We start from the raw sequence: 9,841 nt of genomic DNA, 5'->3' as shown, positions 1-9,841 counted from the left end.
AAAAATCATTCTAGGTCTTCCTATGAACCAGATGGTGACTCCTTACCCTTACCCCTACCTTTAATATTTGATTTTTTTAACTTTCATTGAAATGTCATGAAAATGGTTTGATTTCCTGACATTCACCAACAATTCCAAATGAGGTGCCACTTGGGTGTATTTATTGTTGTTTACTATCATTATGAACTCATGGCTTTTTAACATGTTCATGGGCTTCGAACCATTGTTATAGTTTTAAGCAGAGTGAAATGTTTTTACCTATGCTCTGCTGCTGGGTTTAAAACAGATGGTGAGGAGGCAAGGATAAAACCAGAAGGGTTAGATGGAAGGCAGCATAATCCGGGATATAGATGTTGGTATCTTGGCCAGAGAGGGTAGTAATGGAGGTAGTGAGAAGTGGCTAGGTTCTGGATATACTTTGGGAGAGGGGCCTAGAGAATATCCTGATCACTGGGATGTGGAATGTCAGAGCTAGAGAGCACTCCAGTGCCCTCCAGGTTTTAAGGACTGAGCAAGAGATATTAATGGGTAAAATGCTCTACCCCTGTTCAATATCACTTCCAGTGCCACACATGAAAGTTCTCAAAGACTGTGAGTTGTAGGATTATCCTGACAGTGGGCCATACAGTGACAGCAATGACTCCCCAGAGGCTTTAATCTGAGGCCTGGTGGTCGTCAGTACATCACTGAATGATGAGCAGTGGTCAGAATTTTACTCATGAGTGGCCCTGAGGCAATATGGGGTAATTAATGTACAAAATGTACAATATACAAACCTAGAGAACCATAGATATGACACTGCAAAGAAAGCTTGTTCCTAACAGTCTAATTCCCAGAACCTTCCTGTCCCCTCAAAAACCACTAGAGTTGTTGTCTGCTGGTGCGCTGTTCCAGTTGAATGTGGTAAAGATAAAATCCCCTCAGTGAATCTACATATGGGAGAGAGAATTGAGACTACCTTTTTTTCTGTAGATTCCAAAAACACTGCCAAATCCTTTCACATGGAGCATTAACATATGTTGGAAGAGTGTTTGTGGGGGGAGGGGAACAACAACATAACTCTTAAGGGGGAATACAGAGTGCAATATTACCAAGACATTTTATGAGCATATCTGTGCCTACAATCTCTAATAGGGTAGATATAAGAGCAAAAACTATTAAGAGATGACAGGTATTATCCATTGATAATAGATTTAATCAATCAGGGAGACATAATAATCTTAGGGATGTACATATCCATGAAACAACATAGCCAAAAAGTACATGAAGGAAAAACTAATGGAGCTGAAAGAAGAAATAGCCAAGTCCAAAATAATATTTAGGACCTTCAACATCCTCCTCTCAGCAAGTAACAGAATTACTAGAGGGAAAATCAGCAAGGATAGAAGAGATCTGAATAACACAGTAAACTAACAGGATCTACCTGAGAAATAGAACCCTCCATCCAACAGGAGCAGCAAAGTACAATATTTTTCAGGTGTGTCTGAAACAGTCATCAAGACAGGCCATATCCTGGGCCACCAAAAAAACTTCCACGAGTTTAAAAATCAAAATTACACAGAGTATATTCTCAGACCATAAAGGGATCAAGTTAGGAATAAATCATAGAAAGAGAAAAGAAGTATCTATAGAGATTGGGAAATGGAAGTTAAATACCATTCCAGTTTGTCATTCAGACCCATGTTATAGAGGAGCTGAGGTTAGAAAGAATTGTCTCCTGAATTCAAAAGCATTTCAGACTGGGAAAACAGAAAGCTCACTCTAGATATTTCAAATAGAGTATTGTTTGGAGCAAGGCTGGAGGGAGGGAGACAGTTTAGGAGGCTGTTACTTCTGTTCCACCTGACATTAAAGCTTGTACTACACCAGCAAAGGAAGCACAGCTTGCTGAGTGTTAGTTGAATTGCTTGGTGGCTGATTGGGTTTGGGAAGCATGAGAGAGATTGCTTCCTGTGTATTGGTGGGGTAATTAGAGAGCCCTGAGGAAGGCAAGATTCACATGCTTTCCTGATGTATGGCTGGCATCCAGTCTAACCCATGGATGCTTACACCTCTGTTCTTTATAAATCCTGCTCCATTAAAAAAAAATGCTTCAAAATAGTTTCCTCCTTCTTTTCCCTTCTCTCCTCCTCCTCTTCATCCTGCTCTTCTTCATCCTGCACGATTAGTCCCCTGCTAGCATCATCTGTCAGATAAGACTCTCCTATCTGGACAGGCAGAGGAGTTTCCTTTCTGGGGTCTGAGGGACTGTCCCTTAAGGCAAGTTGGCACTTTGCTTGCCCTACCATGGTGATAGCCTAAGAAATGGTACATGATAGGTGGGCACAGACATGTCTCCAAACTTGCATATTTGTTCCTTGTTTCAGAGGACAATGATGGTGGTAGTTCACATCAAGGAAGAAAGAAAGATTGGCGTTCTTTTCAAGGTGATTTTGACAACAGGAATCCTCATTATCAGCATGGTATATATAAGCGTCGACCTTCACACCTCCAGAAGGATGATGGAAACATGGAGATAAGGGGTGTCCAGAAGCACCATGTAAGACAGTAAGTGACTGGGCAGCCTGGTTTGCATGTAGCAGCCCATAGGACCATGCAACTCATTTGCTCTCCATGTTTTTTTTTTTTTTTTCTTCTCTCACTGGAAAACTGAAGAGTGCTAGAAGTGAAATCATGGTTCACCAACTGTAGTCCTGGTGTCAGAGAAGCAAGAGTGTGTAAAATACTTTCTTAGCATTTATGGCCAATCTCCTTCTCCACAGCACTCCATATACTGTGGGACACGACAAGAGGAGAGTAAAATGGCACAATGAAGGCCAGATCTGTGTCACTCTGTGTAGTAATAGAAAACATCTCAAGAGAGTAATTGGGGAAGACACACAACATGAAACCCAGTCTGCTTGGTTCAAGATCACAGTGAGTGTCCTGAAAACAATGTATGGAGTGGGCAGGAGAGAAAGGTCAGTGGGCTTCCATTGGTCTCATGTAGAGACACTCAGTACTTTCCTGGGGACAGCTTACAATTTTTCCTTTTTGTGATTAGGAATTAACATTCTTACTCATCTAAGGGCAAATTCAGAGAAGCAATATAAGGAAACAGACTGACCGTATGTAAAACAGAGGAGGCTGTGTAAAGGCAAAGGTGGAACTACTACTGAGGAAATGGAGCAAGTTCACACTGGATGTCTCAGTGTGGCTCAAGCTGAGTGTGGGAGATGGGGGCTCGAGTCTCTAGAAAGCTTCTCAGAGAGGCGAGTGTCCTAGATAGGATCTCCTGGAACTTTATAAAAGGAGGAAAATCTAACATTTTAAGTTGATTGTGGGGAGGACAGCTTTGAATGGTGAGATAATGGATTTAAGAACTCTGTATTTGGCACAAACAAGATATCATGCTAGTGATCCCTTCTTCAAAAGCCCTTTAAAGCTGAGTCGAAGTTTGGAAAAATACTGTGTTGGGGGTCTGTTCTCCAGCCTTATTCCATGTTGGTCCTCCTGTCACTGTAACCTTCTTTTGACCTTTAGATTCCCTGTGGAAAAACGTATGACAAGACATGGCTATTGAATTCAATCCAGAGCCATTGCAGTGTCCCCTTCACTCCAGTGGATGTAAGAAAGGATGGTGAAGCCAGATGAGGGGGCACAGGGAAGGGAGAAAGATCTGGCTCAGCTGGGGCTATAGTCCTCTGACACTATTGTTGTTCCCTTCAATCGCTATAGTTCCACTATGTTCAACACCGGGCCCTGTTCTTTGTCCAGGATGCTAGCACTGCCTCTGCATTGATGGATGTCAGCTACAAGATTTGTGATGAGAATAACAAAAGGGTGTGTATTGAGGGCATTATTTGTACTTAGTCCTGAGGCAGGAGGACAGGCAGAGCTCCTCAGCTTCTTTGGAACTAGAGTTCCTGGTGCTTACCCCTCCTTTTTTTCCTGCAGATACGTATCTTTGTCAATAATTCTTCTGAACCATACTCAGTGCAGGAAAAGTTGGAGCCAGAAAAAATGGAGCGGCTAAAGGTAACACAGTCTCAAGGGTATATGCATACCCCAGAACCACCTGTTCCTCCTCCAACCCCAATTTCCCTGTCACCACCACAACCTCAGAATTCAGTCTCCATCTCCCTCTGCAGCTGACCATGAGCAAACGATATGACGTCTCTCAGAAAGCTCTTGATCTCCAGAGTCTACGCTATGACCCAGGTATGACTGACAATAGTAATTCTGGGACAGGTGAGGGAAGGGGGTTCTGGCTGGGAGGGAGACTTAAGGATGGTAATATAGGGAAGGTTTGATTCTTCCCATGGACCTCTCTGATTCCCTTCTCTCCCCTTGAAGATTTTGCACATCATGATATTGATATAATCCTGAATCGAAGAAACTGCATGACTGCCACCGTGCAGATCATTGAAAAGCATTTCCAAGAGGTGAAGCCTTAGGTCATTTCTGGTGTTATGGTTGGGGTGGAACGATTGGATGAAGAGCAAATTTGTCTCCAAGGTCCTAAATAGTCACTGTCACTCTAACTCTTCTTTCGTAAAGCTGTTGTCCTTGAACTTGCGCAAGAACAAACTGCGCCAGCTGGATGGCCTATCTGACATTGTACAGATAGCGCCCGCAATCAAGATTCTGAACCTATCTGAAAATGAGGTGAGAAGAGGGAGCCAGAACAAGGTTGGGTTGAGAGTGGTGGGTGGTGGTTATCAGAATGATGATGACAGGCAGGCAAAGGAACTGATGGGGAAAGGAGGGTGTTGTGGGAGAAGGGGCTTGGAAGTCCCTCTCTCCTGGGGACTGTTTTTTAATTTCATCCCTATATTTTTCAGATAAACTCCACCTGGGAGTTGGGGAAGATCAAAGGCCTGAATCTCAAAGAGCTGTGGCTAGAAGGGAACCCCTTGTGTGACACTTTCCCAGACCAATCCACCTACGTAAGGTCAGTGTGAAGTCCTGTCACACTTCCTGGGGACCTTTGACCCCTGGGAGCCCAACCACAGAACATACCCCACCACAGAAGGTGGCAGCCCTGGTCCTCTGAGAGGACACAAGCCCCAACTTCTCTTTTCTGTGTCCCTCGCCTGTGCTTAGAGGTCCCTATTCTTCCTCTGACATGCTCACCTGTTCTCCTCGTCTGGGGTCTGATTCCTGACTCTGCATCTGGTTTTCTCTAGCATGCCCACCCATGAGTGTGCTCTAGGATGTGGGGCTTCCCCTCCTTACCAGGACTAGGAGTGTTGAACCTCAAGGCAGATACTGTGACGTGGACTGGGAAACATCCTCCACCGCCGAGTCAGGCTGAGACAGGCCTTCTTGCTTCTGAGATGATATAGAGGATTCCTATCCTATTGTGGGAGAAACATTCTTTCCCCTCCTTCAAAAGGGTCTCCCCTCGAATCCCAGGTTGACATGGGGACATTCCCATCCCATGCCAAGGTGGTTGTCATCATGACATCAGTTCCTTTAGTGCAGTACCAGGGGATGGGGTACCCTTGGGAGAATACAGTGTTCCCTGAGTTGGAGTCATAAGTGAGCCAGCATCAGTGAGCAGAGGGCCTCCTGAGGCAGCAGTGGAAGGCAGGTGGCAGAGGCGGTTGAAAAGACAGAAAGACAGTCCTCTCAGGGGCACTGCCCCTCCCTCCACACATCACATCACCTGCCTGGTCCTTCAGAGGAGCCCTGGGTACCCAGACAGAGGAAGGATTCCTCAGGCAAAAAAGCAACCAATACCAGCACAGGTGCATGAGTGCCATAAGGAGAAGGTGGTGATCACAAGAGTGGTTACAGACCTCCAGCCTCATGCTGAGCTGGGGCCTGACCTTGACTCCTTCTGGGGAGGGTCTCCTGACTCCGTGGCAGCTGTATTTCCGACTCTCAATTCAGACTGAGCTCCCACAGTTGACAAAGGCTCAACCAGCATCCCACAGCCCTTAGGCCACCAAGTGCATGACTTCCACTCCCACCTGGAGACCCAGGGCCAGCCTAGGACAGATGAAGGAAAGGGCTGCAGCAGGAGAGTCATTTTCCCTTTCTTCTTTCTCCTTATCTGACCCCCATCCCTCACTGCCAAAGCAGTGTCTTTCCCTTTGCTTATTTCCCCTTTCTCCTTTGCCTCTACTCCCCTGTCCTCCCAATCTCTGCTCCCATCTTCACTCCCTTTCTGTCTTCTTCGCATGCCTTTTCCTTCCTGCCTCCTGATCCCTCCTCACTCACTCACCTCCCTGCCCCAGAATCCTGGGCCATGCCTGGGGCAGGCCCTGGTCCTGGCAGGATGCTGGACCCCTAGTGAGGCAGCAGATCACTGGGCTCCTATCCCATTCCAATTTCTTTGAAGCCTTCACTGAGGACCAGGAGGAAGAAAGGGTGGCAGGGAAGGAGAAGAGGCCCTGGAGTCTGGGATCCAAATGCTGTGTCTTGTGGCACTGGAGAGTGGAATCAGGGCCCTCTAAATAGGAGCTAACCAGCAGGATGGAGAGGGAGAGAGAGGGGGAGGGCAGAAGGAAGGGAGGTAATATGAATGTGCAGGTGTTGAGAGAGATGAGGAGACTGTCCATTTCTGAGATTTCATATGGCAGATGGTCAGCATACAGCAGGGAAGTGGACCCAGAGCCCTTGAAATCAGAGGCTGAGGAGGGCAAAAGGGGTTGCTGTGTGGGTAGAACACCTCTTTCTGTTCGTGCCATGAGTGTTGTAACTAAATGGAAGCATTACAACCCAAACTATCAACCACTTTCTCTTTTTGGATTTGGACAGTGACATCAAGAAATGTTTCCCCAAGTTGTTACGCTTGGTAAGTGCCTTTGTTCTTCTTTGTCTCTCTTAACATCGACAACCTCACACCTGCCCCCAAGCACTTTGAGTCTTGTCTAAATTACATGTTTGCCTCAGACCCTTGTCCATTTAGGGGGACATAGACTTCTAAAAAAGACATGAATATGATCACGGCAAAAATATATACACTCACATACACATAAAGAAAGAGATAAACAGGGAGGGGAGGAGGAAGGAAAGGAGGGAAGAAGGGAAGGAGGGAGAGAAGGAGAGAAACAGGCACACACATGTGCACAAACACAAAAGCTGCATATATGAGTAGAGACTTCTAGGACCTCATGATGCAGACCTCCACTATAATCTTGCTCATGGAATTTCCAGTGTCCTTTTACTCCTGACCTCTGATCTTCACTGTCTCCTGGACCCATCCTTTCCCCTACTTATCTGGAGCCACCTTCCTGGTCTACACTGCTAACTTTCTCTTCCCTTCTCCAGGATGGCCAGGATTTATCTGCACCAATTACCGCTGACATTGACAGACCCTACAAAATAAAGCCCTACAAGGTGAGGGAGAAAGATCAACATTTGGGGTATTTAATGCAAAGGAGGCCTTTATCAGCCACATTGCCTCAAATGTCTTTGATTCCAGGACAGCTGTAAAGAACCTCAGGTTGTGAAGAGTCGAGTGCTGCAATTTCTGCAGCAGTAAGTACCCCTGGGACCACCAGGAATGGGGGAGGGCTGGAACAGACTGGGCTATGCAAGGATAGGTCTGCTCATGAGAGTTTTCAAGTCCCATTTGAGGTCCAGACCATGGAGATACACTGTCTTCATTGTCCTCTTGCAGATATTACTTGATCTATGATTCTGGGGACAGACAGCGTCTCCTCGGTGCTTATCATGATGAGGCCTGCTTCTCCCTCACCATTCCCTTCAACCCCAACAACCCAGACCTGTGAGTATCACAGCTCAGATTCTTCTCTTGGGCTGTGTGGCTCCCCAGCAGACACCGGCCTGCTCATGGGAACATCCACACTGGCCAGATCACCACCTCCTCTTTTTTGTTTTTGTTTTTCTCCTAGATGCAGCTTGTTTGAGTACTTCAAGGATAACAGGAATATGAAGAACCTCAAGGACCCCAGTGCGTGTGGGATGGGGAAGATTGGGCAGGGAATAGGGGCATGAAAGGGTCAGTCATAAGGCCCAGGGTGTGAAGTTTGCTGTCCTCCCCTGCACAGACCTGCGCTTTCAGCTGCTGAAACATACAAAACGTGACATTGTGTGCTCACTCTGTGCATTGCCCAAAACTCAGCATGACCTCAGCTCCTTCATCTTGGACATGTGGTTCCAGTCGGTGAGAATTGTTTTCTCCCTTTGGCTGGCCCAGAAGGATGCAGGTGGGTGAGAGGTGTAGACGGTGATGGAGCACCTGCACCCTTCTCTTTCAGGAAAGCCTTATCTGCTTCTGTGTCAACGGAGTGTTCAAGGAAGGTGAGTGTGTGTAGTCCCCACTCCAGATGCCCCACTTGTGCCTTCTGCAGGCTGGGATCTCTCTCAGAACTCTCCCAACTTCCTGGATCCCTTCCCCTTTTTCCTATTTCCTCTGTGTTCTCCTGCCTCCACTCTGCCTCCAACCCACCCTGGTCTGACCTGCATCCATGCCTGTTAGCCCCGCACAGCTGGGGTGTTAGGGACCCAGGTGTGTGGTTTGATGGCTGTCATCCCAGATCCTTACTCTGAGAACTTGGGCCAGTTACACATAACTCTTCTTTTTCATTTTTGCAAAATGGGGCTAATAATACCTACCTCTTGTGTAGCCGCAAAAAATGAATGAAATGAACTTGTGAAGTGGTTGTCTTGGGACATAGTAGGGTGCATGTCAGTGGGAGCACACTGCTCCTATTTTTGCCCTCCCCATTCCTGACACCCTGACTCCCAGTGAACAGCTTTCCTCTTGAGAATGTATGGAGTCTGACCCTAACTGGGCAACACAGTCTGAATGTGTGAAGCATTGTGACTCTAAGGGGGTATTGTTGTATTTCTTGAAGTGGAAGGAAGTTCTCAGGGTTCTGTACGTGCCTTCACCCGGACCTTCATTGCTACCTCTTCAAGCAGTTCCAGGTGAGTGCCGTGCTCTAGGTGGAAACAGGCAGCCCAGCCTGAGCTCAGGAGTGTGGGAATGTGGCAGTGCAGGTCCTCGGTGTTTTCTCGGTGTTGTGGGAAGCCAATAGGTAGATCCAAGGAACAGTTCGGCATTGGGGTTAAGAGCATGGGCTCTGGAGTTAGAACACTGAAAGTGTTTCATATTTCTTTTAGGTTCTCTTCATTACCCCAACACTAACTAGATTTGTACCTTAGTGAAATCACATGAAGTCTCTTTCTGGCACTATGTCTCCCCCTAAAAATGGGTTTAGACTGTGTTCTCCCCTGGGCTGTTTCACAGAGTAAATACAATGAAGTTAGACATACAAATCTAGTGAAGCTGGTAGGTGTTCTCTCCAACAGTGATCTCAGTGGGAATGGCAGAGCTACCAGGCAAGGTATCTGGTGGGTAGGCATAGTCAGGCTATGGAAGAATCTCCTTGCTGAGTGGCCATGGAAGCAGGATCATTGTTGAGGGTGTGGGGTGACTGTCCATCTGTCAGTTGTCTGAGGTTCCATTTTTTTCCAGTCTGTATGTCATGAATGAGGAGCTGTTTGTGAGGGATGCCACCCCCAAGAAGACTCAGAGTGCACTGTCCACCCACGTGCCCACACCCTACTGCAGTTCTAAGCCCACCCTCTCTCAGGAGCAGGAGGAAATGATGCAGGTTTCCTTCAGCCTGTCTCAGATGAGCCTCTAGTGGTCTCAGAAGTGAGTGCTGGGTCTGCATGGGGATTTGAGGGGGTTGGGAGGAGCAGAGGATTGAATAGTGGGAACTTGCAGGTACTGATTTTAGGTCTGTTTATTTTTTCTTAACAAAAGTTTACATGTGAAAAATATCTTCATTTTATACTAATACATTTAAATATATCATAAAATCCTGTTTTTCCTACTGTGCATACTGTTTTGAAACTGCTTTTGTTTATTAATTAT

General features: G+C 46.5%; 1 protein-coding gene across 1 annotated transcript; it reads left to right on the top strand.

The window, feature by feature from the left end:
• The first annotated feature begins 2,311 nt into the window (after window positions 1-2,311).
• On the top strand, window positions 2,312-9,623 carry LOC149991071 (nuclear RNA export factor 2-like). The gene is given in 18 exon segments (XM_090264069.1): window positions 2,312-2,547; window positions 2,763-2,916; window positions 3,523-3,606; window positions 3,718-3,822; window positions 3,937-4,017; window positions 4,131-4,200; window positions 4,336-4,424; window positions 4,540-4,647; window positions 4,824-4,933; window positions 6,748-6,784; window positions 7,261-7,329; window positions 7,415-7,470; window positions 7,613-7,720; window positions 7,848-7,906; window positions 8,004-8,119; window positions 8,214-8,256; window positions 8,814-8,886; window positions 9,437-9,623. Coding segments are annotated over 18 exon segments (1,785 nt in total).
• The last annotated feature ends 218 nt before the right edge of the window (window positions 9,624-9,841 follow it).

This window comes from Furipterus horrens, unplaced genomic scaffold, assembly GCF_987537825.1.
Source record: "Furipterus horrens unplaced genomic scaffold, mFurHor1.1.pri manual_scaffold_17, whole genome shotgun sequence".
Classification (NCBI taxonomy): Eukaryota; Metazoa; Chordata; class Mammalia; order Chiroptera; family Furipteridae; genus Furipterus; species Furipterus horrens.
The sequence above is the reverse complement of the archived record's forward strand: the minus strand, read 5'-3'. Positions and strand labels throughout refer to the sequence as shown.